The sequence below is a fragment of the Lithobates pipiens genome, unplaced genomic scaffold (assembly GCF_037356315.1).
Source record: "Lithobates pipiens isolate NorthernLeopardFrog02 unplaced genomic scaffold, aLitPip1_a1.2 Scaffold_22, whole genome shotgun sequence".
NCBI lineage: Eukaryota > Metazoa > Chordata > Amphibia > Anura > Ranidae > Lithobates > Lithobates pipiens.
In genome coordinates, this window is record NW_027507784.1 from 220,807,122 (window position 1) to 220,832,239 (window position 25,118).

At 42.6% G+C, this 25,118-nt stretch overlaps 1 protein-coding gene across 7 annotated transcripts in view; it reads left to right on the forward strand.

The window, feature by feature from the left end:
- VPS35L (VPS35 endosomal protein sorting factor like) overlaps positions 1–25,118 on the forward strand; it is a 1,440,208-nt gene that overhangs the window by 434,200 nt on the left and 980,890 nt on the right. For 6 of the 7 annotated variants that reach the window (XM_077448861.1, XM_077448865.1, XM_077448864.1 and 3 more), the window contains one exon: positions 4,021–4,098. The exons of the other annotated variant lie outside the window; for it this stretch is intronic. In XM_077448861.1, the coding sequence (XP_077304987.1) occupies positions 4,021–4,098 (78 nt within the window). The remainder of the gene's footprint in view (positions 1–4,020; positions 4,099–25,118) is intronic. 7 annotated transcript variants of the gene reach the window in all.

A 25,118-nucleotide genomic window follows, 5' to 3' on the forward strand; every position in this document is an offset into this window, starting at 1 on the left:
ATGTATTGTATCATGTACGTAACTTGGCAGGTTAAGCATATGCAGATACATGTGACCATCAACAAATCTACTTAAGAATTGGTCGAAAGTGCCTATGCCAATAGTGCGATATTCAAGAACGATTGGGAATTTATACATAAAAATTTCCCACGTACCCCTATGTTTTACTCATTGCCAAAAATACATAATTAAAACATCCCTCAGCTAAGCCAATTATTTCAGGGAACGGATCACTCAGAGAATTTAACCACTTCCCTACCGGGCCATAGTAAAGTGACGTCCTTGACTTTTTTGGGTGATATCTGAATGATGCCTGTAGCTACAGGCATCATTCTTTCCAGCCGGCCATTCTGTGCATAAGAACGATCGTAGCAGCAGTTGCTTGAACCGCTGCTTGATGGTTCTTATGGGCAACTTTGCCCCCCCCCCGCCATTATGCGGTTATTCTCCAGGCTCTAACGTTGGGGGCCCAGAGAGAATCTCCCGCCACCGGATGATGAGCATATTTCTGGTGTGCAGATGGTCACCAGTCCTCTCTGACCGTCGGAGGCCCAAGCGCAACATTATGGCGTCACACCCGGACCCCGCATTCTAAAGAAAGCTGCAATTGCGGCTGTTAGCATTAGATTGGAGAATCCCCCCCCGATCTTGTGCTTTGAGGAGAGATGTGAGGTCTTATTGACCCTGCATCTCTCCATAAAGAGGACCTGTCACAATAGCTACCTATTACAAGGGATGTTTACATTCATTCTAGCCCTAGATGAATCAAACTGGTGAGATACTGGCAAGATGTTATCCAGTCGATGAATATATATCAGGTTCAATTTGACTTTAACCCATTTGTGTGTATTTTGGGTGGATTGGTGGGAGACCTGTATCCCCCGCCTACTTATGTAGCACTTGTCAGATTACTGTATTTAGTTAGAAAGCTGATAGCGAGATTCTCGGTATCCCCTCACACCTACCTGTCGACAGGTAAACCATATGCTAATACATGAAAATAATACGCACCTTCACAGAGATAAAAAAAAAAAAAACACGGTAGGAGTTGCTGGGCACTCCTGGGGTGGCTCCCTCTTATCTTCTACTTACCAGACAGCTTCAAACTTGAGAATGCCATATCGTGGTGTGTCAGATGGTAGAGAGCAGATTCGGTATATACCTATGTAGGGATTGGCTACGTACATTCCAAGAGTTTTGGATTTTTTTCTCATTTTCTGTATTTTTTATCGTATCTTTAATATTCTGGCTGTGGTATGTGCAGTGCTGTTGCTCCTTCAGTTTTCCCATACATGCATTTTTGAAATCTGTGTATTTGTGAATTGTATATCCTGGAAATGTATTGCTTTGTTTTACAATCCTTTTTTGGCATGCTGACAATAAACACCTTTTAGATTTAAAAAAAAAAAACGTACACTACAGGATACAGGCTGAATATATATAGACCCCTTGGTTATAGGATTCTACCATCAGGTGATTAGACACTAGCAATACTTTGCTGGACATGCCCTTTGGGCGTGCCCCTATATCCACTCTGCTAGACCTTTTCCGCTAGTGTCCTTGGGTAACTGACCTCTTTATGGAGAAATCCTTGTATTCTTAACTAGTTTCTTACTTTGGCTTCTTTATTCAACACCTCACTGTCTTTTAAATAGAACATTACGAACAGTGCATCAAGTGCAGTGCAACCTCAGTAAAATTGTGGGAGCTGCGCAACATTAATTGCCTGTAATGTTGCTTTGGGCACTGGATCCTATTTGGACACTGACCTCTGCATTTAGCGCAACATGTGTAATCAACCGTAGGTTACTATAGAGGTCCCGGTCCATTGTTGATCCCTTTGGAACCCAGATTCTGAGGACTCCTCTGGGGGTAAACTTACAGGTTGAGTGAAGCTTAGACCACACGTCACTCCAAGGACTTTAACAAGTAAGATAGGTTTTTCCCTGTATTGAACCAATACTGTACCCTCACTTTCCCAAATGGCTTTCACTTTTAAGTTAAATCAATCTAACCATCAAACCATAAACGTGTGTTTTAACAATCCATAATTGAATAACTTTTAAACTTTTCATAATTAAGTTTCACCATTCAAAGCTTATTTAAAGGTCAATGAAAAAATGTTCCATCACACCACTCTGCTGCTGCCTAGAGCCAGCCCTTTAAAGGGTACTCTGGTACTTACTACTTCCCTTTTGTCATTACTTTGCTACGGGATGGTCAACACTTGGGTTGCTGTGTTCACTGACATGCTTACCCATATACCCTCAAGGGAACCATGGCAAAAGCGCAGATGAGCCTTCACTCTGCTGAAGACCTGCAAAACACTGGATTCCTTGCTGGAGCAGGACACTAATTTAATACTGGTCTCTGCATCTGAATTTAGCTTCATCTCCAGCATACAACAGGGATCCTATTTGACCAGGATTTCTCTGCAATATCAGACTTTTTCTGACAACAAGCCATCTTTGTCCAGGGCTCAAAAGTGCAAAGCTCCTTCTCCACCCCACCATTTCTGCCTCATTCTGGAAGCAAAATGCCTCCCTTAGAGGATGCAGACATATTTCTTTTTTTTTTTTTTTTTATCGTATCATCACTACAGAAGAAAATACCACTGTTTGAATAGTGTGGACCCTTTGCAAACAAGATCATACTTTATGTAGAGTAAAAGAAAAAAAAAAAATTATCTACTAACTGCATATGAATGTTTGTGCCTTATATTTTCTTGTACAATAAAACCTTTATTTAAATAAAAAGATGGGGGGAGGTGGGGGGAAGGGAGAAGGAGGGTAGGTAGAGATCATGAAAAATTACCACTGCATGAGTAGACCACATCCTGAGTGAGAACCTTACAGAATGGTGAACTCTGCCGCTGGACACATGACTGCTCTATGCCGTTAGGGCCATCTGAAACTAGTTTCTCTCTTCAATCTTTTTTTTATTGTTGTGGAACTGATTAGAGTATGCACAAAGGGGTTGATTTACAAAAACTGGAAATTGCAAGATCTGGTGCGACTGCGCATAGTAGCCAATCAGCTTCTAACTTCAGCTTGTTCAATTAAGCGTTGAAAAAACCTGGAAGCTGATTGGTTACTATGCACAGCTGCACAAGACAATCCAAGAGTGAAGGACATGAGGTAGTCAAAAACAAAACCTCATAAAAACAAATTCCAGTGGTTGTGAATAAAAGTGAGGAAAGGGGAGAGGGTAGGGAGAGCGTAGAAAGAGGGAGATTGACCGCTACAAGCAGGTGCAACGACATATTCAGCGACCCATCACAGTTTGCTACGGAAGTGACGTTCCATCGCTACCATCTTGCTACACCCCACACTCATCCACAGTAAGGATACACAAAGGAGGAAAGCGGACATGTTACACCCACCAGAGTTTTTTGCATTTTAGATGTATTTATAACAGTAAAGTCAGTTTATATAGTGAAATACAGGACTTACAACTCTGTCAGACTACTTAGATCTCTAATTTTAAAAGCAACGACAACCCTGCTCATCTCACAGGTTTGCTAATCTGACAGAAGTTCGCTGCTTTTAAAATGCAACATCTAAGCAGTCAGACGGAGTTGTAAGTACTGTATTTCACTATAGAAACTGACTTTACTGTTATAAATACGTCTAAAATGCAAAACTCCGGTGGGTGTAACAACATTCCGCTTCCCCCTTAGTGTATCCTTACTATGGAGGAGTGCTGAGTGTAGCAAGATGGCGGCAACAGAATGTCACTTCCGTAGCAAACTGTAATGGGTCGCCGAATATGTCGTTACACAGGGCCAGAACTCAAACTATAGCAATCAGACGAGGTAAGGGATCAGGGTTCAAAGAGGGACTCCTGAACAGGTGGGAGAAAGTGATCCACCCAAGGCTGCCAGATTTTAAGATGTTTAAGGAATCCTGTATGGTTCCCTAGTTTTCTCATGAGAATTTTTTCTGCTTAGAGGTTTTTATATCTAAGGCACTTAATTGATATGTAAAACACTTTTTTTTTTTTTTTTTTTTTCCTTTTAAGGTGGGCATGGAAGTGGCTCCACACCTCAAGGATAATTTGAATCAGAATTTTTTTGACTTCTTATTAACATTTAAGCAGGTAAGGCTTATTTAACATTGCAATAGAGCAAAGTGCAGAAACAAATAGAAAACCATCAGAATATATTTGTCTTGGTTGCTGTAAACTGAAGAAATGTATGTTTCTCACTTCATTGTGTCATGGTAATTGTATTTTGCAATTTGAACAGGATAGTCTTTCATTCTTGAACACTTCCTAACATGTTCTTGTTTACAAACGTTTTTATTAAGCAAAGTAGAAAAAGAATAAAAGGTAGTTATAAAAACAGTAATTTTACAGTATTCATCATAACATTGGCATTGAATATATATATATCATCAATAGTAGAGATTTTGCATATTTCTGAAGCATACAGAGATCCTAATATGAAGAATGCACATTTAAAGGCATGGTCTGTCAAAATGTCGATATTACGTGTCATTCAGTCCTGTAGAAACAAAGTATTTCTAGGAGTCTTCCAGGGTCCCCATCTACGGTCATATAGATGCATTTTATCCTGTAGGGTATACAGAATTCTCGCCATTATCATATCTACCCGATCTCGAATGGAGGGTAGGGGCACTACGGGGGTTGTCACTCCGAGTAAACTCATGGAGATTTTGAGCTGCAAAGGAGTTACAGCTATTGCAGAGGCCACAGCCGTTATCCCCTTCCACACTGGGGATAGCCGTCCACAATCCCAAAAGATGTGTTTAAAAGTGCCTGGGAGATGACATCCCCTAAAACAGAGCCCAGAAGTGCCTGGGAACATTACCTGGAGTCTGGAAGGGGTGTAGTACCATCTGGTCAACACTCCTAACCGCCAGAGACTTTGTGGCACTACATAGGTCTTGTAGCATGGTGCCCCAATCCTCCAGAGTAAATTTTTCATTACAATCTGTCTCCCATTTACTCTGATAGGGAAGCTCATCTGAAAAATATGCGGCCAACGTGATTTTATAGAGTGTTGAAATGATGCCTTTTCCTCTGGTAGCGTCTTGGCATATCTCTTCGAAGGTGGTGGGGGGGGGGGGGGGGGGTTGGGCAGTGTGACGGGGTAAGGCTATGATGAGAGATATAAAAGTGTTTGTATAAAATGGTAATGTTCTTGAAGTGGGATTTGATGTTGTGTGCGAAGGAGATCGAATGTAGAGAATGCATCTCCCATTTGAAGAGCAGCCAAAGTGACCAGCAATTTGAATTTCCACCAGTCAAAACTGTTGGGGTGATTAAATGCTAGGGCAAATAATGGTTCTCCTAGGAAGGACGATCCTGGGGGCGCAGGTGAAATTAGTCTAAGTTTATTATTTTTTTTTTAAATCCACAGGTTTTATTTTGTTTATAGTGCATACATGCTACAGTGTACATTTTCAGGCATGGTGCATATCATACATTACTTCAAATAACAGTTGTCTACATCTGAGATTTTTATCACATCATGACATATCCATGGAATGCATGAAATAAATACATGGTTTCAGTATTTTGTGTACCCATGGGCTTGGTGATCCACATGACATCAACTCTCCCGTGCGTAGTGCAAAGGTCAGGTTATGAGCAAGTGTCGAACTCCTGCAGCCCCCTGTCCCAAATTTTATAGTATTTCTCAGGACATCCTCTATTGGTGTATACAAATTTATTATATGGGAGGGTGTTGTTTATTTCTGCCTTCCAGTCTGCTATGCTCGGGGGGGGCGAGTCCTCAACCATTTCCTAGCTATTACCTTACGCACTATGAATAGCGTATCAGGCAGAAATACCTTTGTGCACCTGTCAGTCGAGTCTGGCATGAGTCCTAGAAGGCACATTTATGGGTCAAGAGTGGCTGGAGAGCCCATATCGTCATGAAGGAATCTCACTATCTGTGTCCAAAGTACCTGTATTTTGGGGCATGACCATAACAGGTTGAATGTGCCCGTCTCCCTCCCACACATTGGGCACAAAGTGGACTGAGTTTCTGTATCTGGCTACCCTAAGGGGGGTGAGGTGCGCCTGATGGATTATATAGGTTTGGATCTGTCTGTCCGAGAACTTTGGCGAAACCGCTTTGCAAAGTTCCAGGGCTTCACCCCATTCCCTGTCCTCTATAGGTCCCACCGCCCTTTCCCAAGTTTGTTTATATCAGTGCCAGAGAGTGAGTGATTGGGAAACTATATAATTAATGGGCACAGGGGCGTGCGTAGGGTTGGAGGGGGGCCATAGTATGTACGAAAGGCAGTAAGGTCTAACAGGTGGATTCAAATTTGACCCAGGGCACTCTAGAATCTGGAATGTTCCACTGTGCTATCTGGGAAAACCGGGCTGCTAAAAAGTAAAACCAGAGATTAGGCAGACCCAAGCCACCAGAGGATTGAGGTTTATATAGGATGTGTTTGGAGAACCTGGGGTGTCTGTTCCGCCAGATGAATTTGATATCCTGCTGTAGCCTGTCGATTAAAGGATTTAGGGATCGTGATAGGGGGGGATCTGAAAAGGTATAAGAGTTTCGGTAGTAGGGTCATTTTGACTGCCATGACTCTCCCCAGGAATGAGATATGATGTGCACTCCAATTTTTAAGTATATTCCGGAGGCGAAGTTCACATGCAGGATAGTTAGCAGCAAAAATGGATGAGAATTGCGGGGTGATGTAGATGCCAAGGTACGGGATTTTATCAGTTGACCACTGGAATGGGAAGGATCCCCTGAGTGCCTCACACCGGGCAGAGGGTATATTAATAGGAGGAGCTGTAGATTGTGTTATATTTACCGTGAGTCCAAAGATGGATGCAAATTTGTGCAAAACGGTGAATAGGTTGGGAAGGGAGTTTTGAGGTTGGGTCAAGAAGAGCATGATATTGTCTGCATAGATACAGAGTTTAAAATAGGAGGATTCTAGGGTATATCCAGAAATATCTGGGTGGTGTTTAATGGCGATTGCAAGGGATTCTAATGCTAGGGCAAATAATAAAGGAGACAGAGGGCATCTTTGATGGGTGCCTCTGCCCAGTGTGAAGAAATCAGAGTTGCATCATGGTAATTTAATTCTCGTTTTGGGTGACTATAAAGGGCCTGAACTCCATTCAACAATTCATCTCTAAAGCCCATCTGTTTAAGGACTGAGAATAAATGAGGCCATAGCACACTATCAAAGGCCTTATTGATGTCAAGGCTCAAGAGGAGGGTTTGTTTTTGGTGTAGAGTAGCGTCTTGAAGCACATTTGGGGTTAAGCAAATATTATCCGTAATGATTCTATTGGGAATAAATCCTGATTGGTCTGGAGAGGTCAAGGTCTCTAATGTTGACTAGTCTGTTCGCCAAGATGCAACAAAATTTTTTAAGGTCATTAATAACCGATATTGGTCTGTAGTTTTGTGGAAGTGTGTAGTCTTCAAGGGGTTTGGGTAATAGGGACATGTTTGCCAGGGTCGGTTCATTTGGGAACTGGTCTCCTTTGAGTATATTAAACATCGTGGTCAGCCTTGGGACCAAGACTGGGGCATAGTGTTTGTAATAACTGGCCATGAACCCATCTGGACCTGGGGCGACTGAGCGTTTCAGGGATTTAATTACGGTAAGTATTTCATCGTCGGTAAAGGGTGCGTTAAGGCATTCTACCTGGGAGGATGTCAAAGAGGGTAGAGTAAGGGAGGACAGCCAGTCATGTGCGACTTGGGAGGGGTAGGAGGGTGGGTGGGAGACTAAGTTAGAGTAGAAATTTTCAAAAATCGTCAACTTCTTTAGGGTGCAAGACTACATGACTGGAGGCGTTACGGAGCCTATATAGATGAGGGGGGTGTATAGCCTGATTCAAGAGGAAGTAAACCCTTCCAAACAACTTGGACCTATAGGTAAGCCTAGATTAAGGCTTACCTGTAGGTCCAAGCAATATCTCCTAAACCTATATGGTTTAGGAGATATTTGCCCGAAAATGGGCACCGCTGTCTACGGCGCATGCGCCGTAGACAGCGGCGCGCAGGCGCACTAAATGCGGCAAATCCAAGAATGGATTTGCCAAATTTGTCGACTCCCGTGCGCATGTGCGGGAGTGACGTCATCGCGGCTTCGCCGTATGACAGCGGCGGAGCTTCGAGGCGCGACTCCCGTGCGCATGCGCGGGAGTGACGTCATCACGGTTGCGCCGCTGTGATTCGTCGGAGCTGCGAGACGCCACAAGCAACATGGATGCGGCGGACTACAGGGGACAGCGGCGACTTCGCTGGCTCCTGTGTCAGGTAAGTGACACATAATGAGCTACTATGCGATGCATAGTAGTCCATTATGCTTTACCTTTGCAGGGAAAAAAAGAGGAAGTAAACCCATTAGGGTTTACTTCCTCTTTCAGTTTACATTCAAATGTAGAGGACACCGAGTTACTATGGGGAAGGAATTTGGCTTTGGACCAACAGAGATTTTTCAGTTTTTGAAGATAAGAGGGTGTCCAGCTCCAATCTTTTCTGGGCTACCAATTGTTTGTTGGATAATGTCGGATTCCCTATTTGCAACTTGTGTAAATGCGGAAACTCATTTAAAATAGCTCCCTTTTTTTTTCCCGTAATGTTAAACCTACTTCTGAGGACAATAACATTAGGCCTGTTATGCTATTTGTAACGCCAATCGGGACACAATGTGCAGTTGCATCTGACTTCTGTGTCCGATATCATATCCAGAAAGGGTCCCGCTAGGCATCCATTTAAAACCGGCTCTACCTCCATCTGCTATCTTGGAATCAAAATACCCATGGAGAGATCCCAATTATCCTCTGAACTATGCACCCCTTCTGCTTAGAACCAAGACGGATCTCTCGAACTACACAAATGCCTACCATGGCTAGGCAGAGTGAACGCCCTAAAAATGGATGTCCTCCCTCAGTTTCTCTATTTGTTCCAAACAATTCCCATTTCCATACCCTCTTGGTTTTTTAAGAAGCTCCGCCAACTATTCACCTTTATTTTGGGAGGGGCTCGTCCCCGGATATGCTTGAGAACTTTGAGACTTTCTCTCCCCAAGTTTTGTGGCGGAGCAGGAGCTCCAGATGCCTCCATATACTATAGAGCAGCTGTGCTCACGCGTATACTTAACTGGTTCCATCATTCCTCCTCCAAATTGTGGGTGCAAATAGAGAGCCATATTAACCCAATAGACCTCTGTGCGTTGCCATGGACGCCTACTGAATTCCTGAAAGGAGAGGTACCCCTGAGCAACCTCACCCGACAAACCATACAAATCTGGACCGAAATTAATTCCTCCTAGACCCTATCTCCCCTGAAGGGACCCATAACTCCATTGTTTGGGACTCCGGCTTTTCCACCGGCCCTAAGGGGAGCGAGTTTTGGACCTTGGTGTAAGGAGGACCATAGACAAATTGCCCAAGTCCTACGTTCAGACCCCTCTCTGATTTCAAGACGTCCCCCCCCCCCCCCCCCGACTCATCTTCTCATACCTCGACGCATTGGCTGCAGAGGCAACAGGTGATTTCCTTCATTCACACTTTCCCATCGTTGCCTAACGTACTCACTGACTTAACAGACTTGGAGGACATGCTGCTCCAGGCCACCCCTCCTACACATGTAGTCTCTCAATTATAATTTCTCTTACATACGGCTTATAATCCTGACCTTCCCCCATACACACAGGCATGGAAGTTAGACCTGGGCCACTCCATCTCGCCTGTAGGCTGGCAAAAGTACTTCATACTGACTCACAAAATGTCCCTAGCCTCCAACTCTCAAAAAAAAGGGGTTTAAGCTGTTGACCCATTGGTACAGATGCCCTTCGACTTTGCACCTTATAAACTCGGCGCTTCCAGATACTTGCTGGCGTTGCTGGTCATCTAGAGGAACCTTACTTCACATTTGGTGGGAATGCCCCCCTGTGAGGAAGTTCTGGCAAAAGATCCTAGACTTGTACTTCAGACTCATGGTGATCTCAATCACGCCCTCTCCTGAGTTAGTTCTGCTATCTCTGCTCCCGGGACCACGTAAGTCAGTCAAGAAGGACGTTCTGCACCACTTTTTGGCAGCCACTAGAACGATGTTGCCCAGACATTGGAAGTCGACAGGCAAGCCTTCCCTGGGGGATTGGGCAATTGAAGTGGACCGAATTAATAGTTTGGAAGGAATGTTGTCGCAGGAAACGGATAGGGAGGAACAATTCTCCAAGACCTGGACCTCGTGGTCTGTTTCGATATTCCTCCGAATTTATCTTGTGGGCCACAAAGGACTCTACCGATACACCTGTGTGATGAGGGTGGAATGTCTATCTCTTGAACCCTAAGCTCTTTACTGTCCTGACCCCTCTTTCCTTAATCTCTTCCCCCTTTCTTCCCTCCCTTATACATGTTGCAATAACACCTGATTATTTAATTCATGACCTCCCAGTCTGACCGAGATGGTGGCACATACAGAGCATCCCCTCCCCCAGAGAGGATGTGGCCAGAATAGGAACAGCCCTAGCTTACCTGTAATGAGTGGGCATCACTCGTTGAGAGGATAGTGGTTTGCACATACCCACTTTACCTTGGAATAGGCACTGTAGGCGTACAGGCTCTTACACCATACTACACAAACCAAACCTCAAAAACTCATATTAACCTAGGGATAGTTTGACCCCATTGTAGCAGAGTTGGATTTTTTTGCTGATCTGTTTATGTATCGCTGTAAAACAAATATGTTGGATTATGCTGTAATCTTTTTTTTTTTTTTTTTTTTCCTACCCGGTCTTTTTCTTATCTCAATAAAATAAGATTGAATTAAACAACAAGGGGGAAGGTGACATCCTTGTCTGGTGCCATAGCTATGTGTGAACAGTGGAGATATAAAAGATGCCAGTTGTACTTGGGAGGTGGGGTGGGAATATAAGGCCTGGAGGGCTGATGTAAAGGAGCCTAAAAAACAAAAAGAATTAGTGTGGCAAACATGTAAGGCCAACCGAGTCTATCAAACCCTTTTTGCACATCTAAGCTCAGGGTAAGGGCAGAGCGGGATGTTTTGTCGAGCAGACCTTTTAAGTCAATGGTGCGTCTGGTGTTGTCACCTGCCCGTCTACCTGAAACAAAGCCTACCTGATCTCTATGAACGAGAGTAGGAATCAGAGGAGAGTCTGTTGGCCAAGAGTTTAGTAAAGATCTTACAATCCAAATTGAGTAGGGCTATGGGCCTGTAGTTGTCTGGTAGTGATGGGGGTTTGCCAGGTTTTGGAGGAAGACTGTAATATGGGCGTGTAAAAACTGAGGGTGAGGGATAATGCCCTTCTGTAGAGATGAAAAAAGGTCTAGTAAGTATGGACTTAAGATTAACAATTTCAAGTGCAGTTATCACATTTAAATCTCCAACATTGATTCCCACCATAGTAATCTAATTTGCAGCAGCAATGGCATCTTTTTTTTTTTTTTTTCTGCATGTTGTTTCACTTATATCTTTATTGTGCACTGAGCATGTGCGGAGGGTACCTCCACCATTGCACATTTGGCTTTTGCATGTTTGGAGAATAACTCCATTATGGCTGCCTGTGCAATTTGTAATTCCTCCCTTTTTTATAATGCCTAATCCTTGCCCAGTCCTGTCTGATGTAGGATTAAAGAGAGAAGAACTTTGATTTGGGGGTTCTTCAGGATTGTCAGCCGAATATATTGGCTGTTCAATCGGCATCCTATCTTCCTGCTCCTGTGTCACAAAGGGATGTATATCCTTGTTATCACAATGGCTGTGTACTTTCTCCATTGCCTGTGTTTCCAAAGAAAAAATGACACAATCTTTTTGGGCTAGTTGAGTTTTACATTCCTGTAACTCTCTCAAGTATTTCTATTCCATTTTGAATCCCATCCTTTCTGTTCTAAAGATGCAATGGATTGTTCCTGCAACATACATGTTTTCTCCAACTCATCTAATCTCTGTTCCAATACACATTTCTCAGCCACAAATTGTTCAATCTGATCACAGGCATCAGCATCAGCCTTTTCAACCATAATTAATATATTCTTCATTACACTTTGTACCTGTTCCAATAATTTTCTTTCAGCAAACCATTCAGATTTTTTGTTCGACAACGTCTTTCATTTTCAACAAAATGCATACACATTGGCCATTCTGTTTCCTATTTTGGAAGACTTTTTATACTTTATGGCAGCATTATGAGTATTGCATTGTTTTACTAGATTGTTGAATTGGTGTATTAACACATTATTTTCTATATTATTGAATACAAGCATTTTTTTCAAGAACCTCTTTCAAGGATATCCATTGATATGCTAATCTGCAACTAGTTACACTGAACAGTTGCTTAGAAAATACACACAGACAAACAGACGAAATACAGACACCAATAAATCTGTTTAAAACTTTCACCTGTAGTCCCACAACCCAAAAAAAAAAAAAAAAAAAAAAAAAAAAGATACAAAGCCATTTAAAAATAAATGTGTTCCAAAGAACACACTCTTAATCAATGCTCTCCTCTCTTACATTGCAGGCCACATTGAACTTTTATTGGAACAGAGAGCTTTTTCACACTCACATGGGGGAAATAAAGACAAACTAATAAAAAAAAATAAAAATGAAAAAAAAAACGTTCTCCCACTTTTTCCTCAAAGATGTGTGGTTTATCCTGTCAATCTGCAGGCTATATCCTATAACCAGGGATGATCAATCCCTCACTCACCAGTACCATTGACTGATTACAGGCCTAAAATACATGAACAATATAACAACGTTTAGCATATATACATATATCAGCCAAAGATCTCACAAGGTTCTGTGCGTCCGCTTCAGTGGTTAAATATTTCACAGAACTTTCGTGACCATCCAGGCAGGGCTTTAGAATTTGCGAGCCAGAGCCAGTCTTTGTCCACACTAGAGACAAGTTTTAGTTCTGGGTGTATTTGAGGATTTATGCTTACAGGGAATAAAAATACATTAGGGTTTGGGAATTCTGTGCAGAAATAATACTACATGCCTTCTGGGGTGCCAATAATGTAATCTCTGCAACAATATACACTTTAATATATCCTGTATATCTATTGCATACACATATTAACTTATAACATATACTAACAATATTATTCATAAAAGATACTTATCCCCTCCTCTAGGTAAACGTTGCAGGCTGAGCTCAGATGGAAAACAGCTCTGTTTGAAACATGCCTTTTTACAAACACACCTCATCCAAACCCCTTCCCATTGCCTGCCCAACTCTTTTTGGACGAATCTCAGTATCTTTGAGGTGTTTCCTCAACAGGTTATATTACTCACTGTCTTGCCATAATTGGCCTCTGGGGGTAGTGTTTGTCCATGAATCACCATTATCCGACTGGGGTCAAATCTTGGGTCTTTGATCTTCTGTATCTCACTTCATCCATTATATCTGCCAGTCAGGTTGTTCTTTGAGGTTCACAAGTAGAGCAGTTAATCAGGAATTCTCATAGACGACACAGTGTCAATATTGTCTGGCTCTTTGAAGATCGCTTGCAGAGCAGCTAATCAGGAATTCTCAGACAGATTGGAGTTTCTAGTATCATGGAAATATAGAGATATAACTGGCTACATTCCAACCTGGACACTGTCAGCCTCAGCTTGGCTGACCATTGGGAATTACATTTCTCTTCTTTGCAACTACTGAACCCCAAATGTGTCCTGAAGAAGTGTACAATGAAACACGCAGACAAATTAGGGCTCATATCATGTCTAGGTTTTTTTCGTATATAGGATTTTTATTGATGTTTCTTTCATGTCCTTGTTAGTAATATATATATATATATATATATATATATATATATATATATATATATATATATATATATATATATATATATATATATATATATATATATATATATATATATATATATTTTTTTTTTTTTTTTTTCAATAAATGCTAATCATTTTTTGTATTTTTCTACTGTTTGTTGTGCCTTTAAAGTCTGACCACTGATTTTCCTTTTTTGGAATTCTTCTTTCCTCACACATTTGCGGATGACACATTTTGAGTGCTGTTTCTTTTTTGTATTTGACCTTTTGTCGCAAAGTCCAATACTTCATCCTGCTTTACCATCACTGGTTTTAACGGCATGGCTGTTGAAAGCCAGGTGCTAAGGGACCGAGATCTGTCATATTCGGTGATATCCACTATGTTGAGGGCACAGATGTCATCATCATTTTGGAAGATTTATCATCGTACGTGGAAGGCCTACTTCCCTCATGTGTGAGGTGATGGGGTGGCATCCGCGTACATATTCACTTTTCAGGATCCTACTGTTTTTGCAATCAGAAGCTGGATCAGAAGCTTGCATTAAGCACCATTAAGGGGCAGATATCAGCTTTGGCTGTCTTTTTTTTTTTTTTTTTCCAGCGACCCTTGGCGCCTCATTCATTGGGGAGTATGTTTGTTCAGGGGGCTTGACAAGTGGCCCCTTCGATTCGACCACCGCTACCTCTTTGAATCTGGCTCTCGCATTGCTTCAGAAACCGCCATTTAAAAACATTAGGGAGATTCACTTAGTGACACTCTCAGAAAGTAGTCTTTCTAGTGGCCATTATATCTGCCAGGAGGGTTTCTGAGTTGGCGGCCTTGTCATGCAAGTCTCCATACTTGCTTGTCCACAAGGATAAGGCGGTGTTGCGTCCGCAACCTTTGTTCCAAAGGTTGTTTTGGCCTTTCATCTAAATTAGCACATTGTGCTTGCATTCTTATGCCCTCAGCCTAAAGAGGTGGCTTTGCATTCCCTGGACTTTGTCCGTGCTCTGTGAGTGTATCTCTCTGCTACGGCTCCTTTTAGGAGGTCATACTTGCTGTTTGTATCGGTGGCTGGCCCAAAGAAGGGACTGGCAGTCTCATCGGCCACCATCTCTCGTGGATCAGACAGACTGTAGTTCAGGCTTATGCCATAAGGGGATGGACAACTCCCTTTCATGTCACGGCACATTCTACCAGGGCAATTGATGCCTTTTTGGGTTTTATGACATCAAGCGTCTGTTTCTCAGGTTTGTAAGGCGGCAACCTGGTCCTCCGTTCACACTTATACTAAATTTTACAAGGTTGATGTGAGCACATCTTCGAATGTTTGCTTTGGCCGCAAGGTTTTGCAGCCGGCTTTTTAAGGTTGCAACTCCTCCATTGAGGAGCTCTAGTTGTTATGGGTGGAGTTGTTTGCTGTTCCCACCCTTTGTTTCTTGGACGCTGCTTGGGGACATCTCTAAGGTCAAGAACAGCTGCTGTGTTCATCAATGAACAGTAGAGAAAATAGGATTTTTGTACTCACCATAAAATCCTTTTCTCTGACGTTCATTGACAGACTCAGCACCCACCCCTCCTATTTTTCTGTTTGTACTGCTTTTGACAAACCTAGCTGCTGGATGTGGTGTGAGGGGCTATAGCCAGTAGGACTGCTCCATGGATGGTACTGTGCAAACATTGCTGTTTTTAACACTTTCTGCCTAGTCCTCTCCTGAATGGGCAATATAACCGTAAGGTCAAGAAGAGCTTCTGTGTCCGTCAATGAACACAGAAGGATTTTACAGTGAGTACAACAATCCTATTATTTTTTTGGTCTGACTCCATCCCATTGAGAATGTAACAAGGAAATGACATCTATAGCTCTCCTAATTTGGTCAGGGCCCTGTCTCCTCGTGATGAAGCCTGTCTGGTCTTTCTGTGTGTATATATATATATATATATATATATATATATATATATATATATATATATTTTGCAATACATCCCAGCAGTCTCATTGCAAGGATTTTCATTAGAATTTTGAGGTTGTTAATAAGAGAAATTGGGCAGTAGTTACTGACATCACTTGCATCTTTACCTGGTTTGGGAATGACTGAGACATGAGCTAAGTTTGTATCACCATCCAGGCGTGCCCCCTCTCAGAGGGAGTTGATAAATCAAGTCAGTTAAGAGGGTAGGGAAGGACCACATTTCTTGTATAAGCATACTGAGAAGCCATCAGGTCCCAGTGATGAACCTGGTTTAAGGGATTTATTTACTTCAAGGACCTCTTCCGCCATGATAGGCTTGTCAAGGAGAAGCACTGTGGTTGCGTGACAATTTAGGAATGGGGATATCAGGGAGGTAATCAAGCTTTGTAGGAGATGGGGGGTTTATCTGCACTGTACAACTTGCTATAGAACTCATGGAAGGTTTTCATTTTAGCTGGTTAATTTTTCCCTGATCACTGTTTTATGAGCCGCCCACAGGCAAGTGACACTGCAACTATTTTGTCAGCCATAGAGCAAAGCATGGCCTCTTTAATGGTCCGTATTGACTATCTGATGGCTGAATGTGATCTCATCCGTGCAGACCTGGACAAGTTCAGGGGCAGGCTCTCGGACAGAGAGCAGAATCTCTGCAAATAAAGATATTACCACACAGCATGCTGACTATCCTCTCTTCAAAGCACAGTGCAGATGTTTGTAGCAAAACCTGACAAGGGGCAGAGGGCGATCACCAGACTGAATTTGTGGAGGAATTCTTCAAGACCCTGCTGAACCCCACAGAACTCTCTTCGACATACATGGTGGGGAGGGCCCATAGGGTCCCAACTGTCATCTACAAGAAAGAGGCCCCACCGAGTCCTTTCCCTGTGCGATTCCTCAATTAGAGACCGCAACCACATCCTTAGTGAGGCTTGTAAACACCCTAACCTCCCTAATAGCATACCATGCTGCACTTCTATCCATATTTCTCTGCAGAGTTGCAGGAAAAAAAAAGGAAGACTTTCACTAATATCTGCATGCTTTGTGAGCATGCCATCAAATACTCATTGCTATATCCAAGCCGCTTGCGGGTCCCTCATGGTGGCTCTGTGTGCTGCTTTGACAACCCAGAAGACACGGATGCTTGGTTGTTTACCATGAAATGATTCTCTGGTGCCCTTCCGAAGCTGCATATCTTTTACCAGTTGCTTTGTTGACATTGTTACGCCACTGCACTGGCCTTAATCATTTTTGTTCCTTCAAGTTGAAGTGGGGGAGCACCTTTTACTCTGTGTATCCTTGCTAAATATTCATATTGGCATCCTATCCCTGTCCTGATTAGCCCTTAAACATTTCTTTGTGTGTTCTGCCAATTGTGCCCCAGACAATGTAAATTTTATAACAAAACGCATGTTGGGTGGACAGGACGTGCTGACATCACATTGGGATCTTCTGGCTATCCATGCTGTTTTAACTCCAATATTTTTTCCCTTGTCTTTGAGTGATACCTGACATAATATTGTGAGCCCCTGGATTACCCCACTATCGGTTCACTGGCTGCAGTGTGTTCCAGTATCTGACACCCCAGACCTCCTTGCAAACAAACCCTGGCTGGGTGTTTAGCCACAAGCTTTCATTGCTTGCCTTTTGGTAAGCACATAATTTTTACGGTGTTCAGCACTTGGTGGTGGAAGATTGCACTTATATCAGATACCTCAGCTATTTGCATCATTGGCTAGAGTGTTTATGGACTTTACTAGGTTTTTTGTTTGCATTACATTTTTCAAACTGCTCATTATTTTTTTGTCACTTTTTTCATATATTGTCACTATATTCGCATAATTAATATTTTTAGTAACGTGCTATATTTTGTCACTAATCTATTGGGTCACACCGATGTACCTATATTCATTATATTTTTAAACACTGGTTGATCACTAGTTGTTTCACTGTTATTTCTTCCTTTCATGGTGAGCACATATGATGGCCCGACCTCCTATTTGTGGCAACGTTTATTCTTAACCATATTTGACCCTGGCTCTTCAGAGCTGCTACTGACCGAAACACACCTTCTCTAAGAACCTGTTCCCACATCATGCATTTCTACAGTGCTCGGCCCTTCCCTGATGTGAGGTGATACATGATCCATCACTCTCGTCAGCTGTAACAGGACAGTTACCACTCGGGGTCTAACCTGGAACTTTGAGCCTCTTGTGGGTGATTTTTCGAGTTTTGGGAGTAACACTGCCTTGGTGACAGTTGGAGTTATGTTGAGCAGTAGGGTGTTGCATGTATTAGTCAGTTTGTTATTACACTTGCTCAGGTTTTACATCATTTTTCTTGCTGGACTATGTTTCTTAAGGACACTTTGACAGCTCTAGCTTCTGGACGCCATCTACTTCTGGCTGTGGGCCTACTCTGTTCCTGAACATATTGTCTGTTCTAATTTTCAATGGGTATTGATTTAAAGTTGCTTTCTTGGAATGTAAGCGGTTTGAATGGCAAGGTAAAAGTCTTTATTTACATTTCTGCAGTCTCACAAACCTCATATTCTGTTTCTGCAAGAGACCCACCTCACAGGTAGTAAAATCCTAGCTCTTAAAGTTACATGGGTTAGACATGGGGTTTGATGCCACTTATTTCTCCTCTGCAGGGTGGGGGGTGCTCATTCTGTTGAACAAATTGCTTCCCTGTTTGGTAAATCAGGTCTTCATTGATCCTGGGGACGATATGCCATTCTAATTCTTGAAATGCACCCATTTTTGGGAGATGGTTAATGCATATGTCCCTCCTCCATTTGACCCTTTGCACAAAACTAGGCCCCCTCCAACTTCACAACATTATAATTGGAGGGGATTTGAATGCCATTTTGTCACACCCTTCCGACACTTCTAACCCTCTCAGATCCGACCGCCCTGACTTAACCATGGCTGACACGCTTGATCTTCAAGAGATTTGAATGTGGAAACATCCAGAGGATAGGACTTGCATGTTTCAGCTACACACAAATCTGGTTCCTTCATAGACTTGTTTGGGACTGTGAGAATTGTGTGACACTTGGCACCACCCGTGAGACGGGGGTTTTGGAGGCTGACATCACATTGGATAGACAATCCTCATGTTCAGGAGATGGTAGGTCCCAAGCTTTTGGATTATTGGACACTTAAGGGTTATCTTCCCGTGACATGGTTTGGGAGGGGCCAGTAAGTCTTGTGCTGGGGGGTGGGGGGGGGGGTATGCCACTTCTATTAAGGTGGTGAGGTCTGAATTCACTTCACAAACCATTCATTTGGAAAAGAAGGAAGCAAAAGCAATGGCATCTATTACAGCGAGCCCCACATCCCAAAAAATGCTAATTTAGCTTGATCAAGGAGTGAATTGAAGCGCCATTATACCTCGCTAGTACAGTCTTCGGCTGGTAAATTGGTAGCCAAGCTTTTTGAATCGGGAGAAAAACAGCAAATTGCTAGCCAACCCTGGTGGCAGAACCTGCCTGTCAAATGGTTATCCCCAGGATTTGGATATCTGAGGGCAATCAGGTTACAGACCCAGAGGGCATATTGAAATAATTTCATCTCTTATAGTAACTTGTATGACGATCCACACTCTAATCCGGTTAAGTCCATCTTGGAGGAGCTGGGGGTGATGGGATCAGCTTGCAATTTCTCTCTGAGGAGGTTAGAGATGCTCTGGATAAGCCTTTAATGCGCCAGAAGATAGAGAGTGCAATTTACTCCCTACCCAATAATCTCTGGGACCTGATAGGCTGCCAGGTGAATGGTACACGACTCATGCTGCTTTGATACTACCCAAACTGACTTCATTATTTGCAGGCTGCTTGGAATCCAGGAGGTTACCTGACATTATGCATCAAGCACACATATTACTGCCCAAACAGGGAAAATATTCAACATGTTCCCCCTACAGGCCTGTATATTTGCTGAATTTTGACCTTAAGATACTTACTATGGTGATAACCAACATAATTCTGAAGGTACTACCATCCCTTGTTAATATAGATCAAACGTCTTCATGCCTAGTAAGTCCACAGATATTAATCTTAGACAAGTGTTTACACATCTCCAGCTCCCACCTGAGGAAAATGCCTCTCAAGTCTTGGTGGCCTTAGACATTGAGAAGGCATTTGACACAGTCAGATGGTCATATATGATGTAGGTTCTAGAAAACGTTGTCTTTGGCCCAGTATTTAGGAAATAAATAGACTTGCTCCATAGACCTCCTAAAGCTAAACTTAATCAAACTGAATGACAAGCTTCCACCCTCATTCCCAATCAAGAGAGAGACGAGGCAGGCATGCCCTCTTTCCCCTGCACTGTTTTCCTTAGTGATGGAGCCTTTTGGCGGAGGCCTTTCAGAGGTCAAGTGGGGTGTCTGGGATCCATGTAGGTTCCAATGTCAAAAAGCTGACATCATATGCTGATGACTTGATTCCTTTCTTGCGGGAACCCGGCCTCTTACTCTCCATGGCGCTTCAGCTTCTGGGCCGCTTTGTGGCTCTTTCTGATCTCCAAGCTAATTGGAGCAAATCTGTTATTCTACCCATAGATCCAGGAGCAAAGAATCTAATTGACTTTACTTCACATTTGCAATGGGAAACCACCATAAGTTAGGAATCAATACGTCTTCCAGTTTTCATGATTTCAGTAAACTCAACTTGTCCCCAGTATTACAAAACAACAAAAGATGAAAGCTCGGTCAATTCTGCTGTTCTCTCATAGGACAGATTAATTTAGTGAAGCTGAAAATACTACTGGTTTTGCTGTACAACCTTAGAAATTCTCCGGTATGGATACCAAAGACTTTTTCCAAGAACTAGACTCAATAATAGACCTTTTTTGTTGGGGGGGGGGCAAGCACAGATGTCTAGATTCTGTAGGAAGACCATGAGTAGGCTCTGGACACAGGCCTGCCCTGATTTTTACACATATTTAACATCCTTGTCTCAGTCAACATTAATGCATTGGTAGTTCTGGAGGCAGTGCATTCAGGCTCCTTTGTCGCTCCTCTTAATGCACTTTACAGAGGGTAGGAGGGTTCCTAAACACCCTTAATACTTGCTATGAAGGCGGTTATTAACCACTTCAATACAGGGCACTTTCGCCCCCTTCCTTCCCAGCCCAATTTTCAGCTTTCATCGCTCTAGCGCTTTCAGTGACAATTGCGCGGTCATGCTACACTGTACCCAAATGAAATTTTTATCATTTTGTTCGCACAAATAGAGCTTTATTTTGGTGGTATTTATTCACGACTCAATTTTTCATTTTTTGCGATATAAGCACAAAAAAAGCGGAAATTGGGAAAAAAAAAAACTATTTTCTTTTTTCTATTTTATTTAAATGATTTTTATTAGAATTATATTAGAAGAAAGAAAAAGCAGAACAAAATTAAGTACATGCCCACACCAGGCAACAGTATATAAAAACACATCAGATATAGTAACAATATATATACAAGTATCCAAGGCATATCATACATATGTACGGAGCTATACAAGAGTCTCCACTGCACATCTATCACTTACATGCATAGTATGCCTCATACAATCTACTACTCTCCAGCCTAGGCATGTACATTATTATTACTGACCACTGTAAGCAAGAGTTAATCAGAATGGGAATAAAGCAGAAAAAAGAATAATAGAGAATAGAATAGAATAGTAAAGACAAAAGGAGAAGAGAATCTAGGATACTGAGAGACGGCCCAGCTTATATTAGACTTTTACATATCCCTATTCTTAGCAGAGGCATTCCAAGCAAACCAGTTATTTAGATATTTCTTAATTGACCCATCTCTATACGCAAAAATTTTCTCGAATTCTGAGATGATGTTCACTTTCCTAATCAATTCTGATATGTTAGGGGTGTCTTTCATTTTCCAGTTATATACTATCGGTGTTCTGGCCGCGAAGATAACATGCATTGCTATTGTTCTCTTGTGGACTGGATAAGACGACATACCAATACTGAGTAGGGCTTTTTCTGGGGAGGGCTTAATTAGAACGCCGGTGATACGGGCAATCAGTTTAAATACCACATTCCAGAAGCTCCGCAGGTGTGGACATGTGTAGTAATGTCCCCACCTGGCCACATCCCCTCCAACACTCGCTAGAACTGTCACCTGAAAATTTGGCTATGATATAAGGGGTAAGGTGCCATCTTGCCGTAATCTTCGCAGCCAGTTCCTCATAGTTTGCACATCTCGAAAAACTAACATTAGTCCTAAAGGCCTGCAACCATTGTAGCTCAGTAAATTTCTGACCTAGGTCTTTTTCCCATTTCTCCAGGTGACCGAATCTGAAAAAGTGAGATTTCGCACCTAATAAATCGTACATTAATGAAATACCCTTATTTTTTGAAAAAGGCGAGGTCAAGAAATCCCACACTTCCGTAATAAATTGAGTACCTGAGGTTTTCTTATTTTGTAGCCAAGACACAACTTGGCAATACGGCAGAAATGCATTCCGAGGTAGCCGAAACTTGGTTTGAAGTGTCGGGAAGTCCATGGGGCGGTTATTTACCATAAGATCCTGAACCGTAGAGATCCCACTCTGTCGCCACCCGACCAGTGATAAGTTCGGGATCAACCACAGAAGTGACTCCACGGGAATTGGAGCCCGTGTAAATGTGTTTGTGGCTTGGTACGATGCAAGGAGGGTCCTCCAAGCCCCAAGGGAAGCCTGCACAGTTGGGAGATCACTATTAACGTGAAATTGTTCAATGTTATATGCTATTAGGAGGGAGCGGAGTGACCCATAACGAATCTCTGCCTGTTCCAATTGGCACCAGGGCTTCAGCTCCCGGGAGGAGAACCACCCCCGGAGCTGATCTAGAACCGCCGCCGTAGCGTAGTCCTTTAATATGGGTACACCCAGGCCCCCAGCCCATTTCTTCTTGCCCTGTACCGTGGTAGAAAATCTAGCTCTCTTCCCCGCCCAAATAAATGTTAACATTTGTTTTGTTTTTGTAAAGCTTTAAAAAATTGGTCAGGTATGAGGATAGGAAGAGCCCTAAATAAATGTCAATTTTGGGAGGAGCAACATTTTGTAAGCCGCTAGTCTTCCATGCCATGTAATATAATGTTTCTTAATTCTATTCATATCCATTTGCAGTGATTCAAATAAGGGGGGAAAATTAGCTTGAAATAGCTGTTTGGTTGAGGGAGTAAGATTTGTGCCCAGGTACTTAATGGAATTGGAGGCCCATGGGTATGGGAGGGCTGCTTGAATTTGAGATTTCACGTGATCATCTACACCAATGCCTAAAATGCAGGACTTGTTTTCGTTTATTTTATAATATGAGGCCTCCCCAAACTGTACGATAATGTTATGCGCTGCCGTGATAGAGTTAAGAGGATCGGATAGAGTCAAAATGACGTCATCCGCAAACAATGAAAGTTTGTGGTGAGTTGTCTGGGAGATAATGCCCTGCACTGCCATCTGTTTCCTAATGGTTTCGGCAAAGGGTTCCATTACTAAAGCAAAAATAATGGGGGATAACGGGCAACCTTGCCTAGTGCCGTTTGAGATAATGAATTTTTTGGAAAACATACCTTCAGTGTACACAGGCAGATGGGGATGAGTATAAAGCTAGTATGGCCTGGTGAATGTTTCCCGTCAATCCAAACTTTTTCAGAACTTCAGCTAGATAACCCCAATGTATTCTATCGAAGGCCTTCTCTGCATCCAAGGAGAGGAGCAGAGAAGGCCTTCCCGACTTTTCAGCCAAATAAATTAGATTTATCAATCTTCTAGTTGCGTCATTAGCCTGTCGGCCTAGCACAAAGCCTACCTGATCATGGTTGACAAGACCCGGTAGTAATCTCGCCAACCTACCAGCAATGAGCTTCGCATAGATTTTTATATCTACGTTTAATAAAGATATCGGTCTGTAATCTTTTTTTCTATTTTAAAAGAAATCCAATAAAATCAAATTTTGTCATAAATTGAAGCCAAAATGTATTCTGCTACATGTTTTTGGTAAAAAAAAAAACATATGCACGCAAATGATCATGTACATATGTGTGCAGATAATCATTGGGACATGTGATTTTAGTGGGACATATGTGGGGGACATGTTTTTATTATTAGGGACATGTGTATTTATTATTTGGGGACATGTATGTTTTGGGGACATGTGTGGGGACATGTGTGGGGACATTGTGTTTATACTGTGTGGTGTGTTTACACTGTGTGGTGATTTGTGTTTACACTAGACTGTTGATCAGTGAGTAAAAAGCTGTAAAAAACAGCTCATACTCACTGATCATCAGCCGGCTGCAGCGATCTGCTCTCCTCTCCTCAGCGATGACGTCTGTGTGAGGAGAGGAGGAGCCGATTGCCTAGCAACCGGCTGTTTACATCACATGACGGCCGTCATGTGATCAGAAGGGCCAATCACAGAGCCCTCCTGCCGATCTGAGATGCACCGTGTCTGGGTGACACGGGCGCATCGGGATCGTGCCGCTGCACGCGTGAACCTGCTCCTGGCCGTATATGTGCATTGGCCGGGTGGGAAGTGGTTAAAGCATGGCATATTGTTGTGGTTAAACCTAACCTGGTGAAAGCCCACTAGTCCCCAACACACCTATTTGGTGCAACACAAGGTTACAATAATTTAATTTGTTGTAGGAACCAGGGCTGTGGGCTAGCAAAGGCAAATATCTGATGGACGTGTGATAGGTCTGCGTTATTCACCTTTGACAGGCTTAAAATGTAAATTTCAACTCTCAAACTTTTTTTCTGATTCCTGCAGCTCTGTCATGCCGTTGATTCACAATTCAAATCCCTCCAGCTAAGGCTGAAACCAGATGACCTGGAGGCCCTACAGGGAGATACTAATCCTATAATGTCCAGTTCTGGTAGCTAAGAGCGAGTGAAGGCCCTCCATGAAATAATACTCCTTATCCTATCCTATGTAACTGATAAGAAATATGCAAAGAATTACAGGTGATATCGATGTTTGCCTTGTTCCTTATATGTACTTTGTGTAGCTAAAAAGGGCGCTGGCTTATTGTTTATGCAACTTCATTAAGTCCTGACAAAGGCCTGGGGCGATACTTAAGAAACTAGCAGATATTACCAAATTAGGAAAAGCTTGTAAAAGGCACTCGGGCTTTGGCAATAAAGCTGACAATGCACCATGAGTCACCAATGGCAGGTTGCCAAATACTACTATAAAATGACTGTGTACATATTTCCTGGTATGATTTTGCTGTGGATCTAATGCTAGAAGGGTCCCTCATCCGTTTGTACTGGTACATCTGTAATCTGTCTTCTAATTAACATGACTGGAGTTGACTGATCAGTAAGAGGAATGGAATTTTACTGACATCATGGTCCTTCGAGCCGGAAGCAAGGATTAGGTGGTGGATC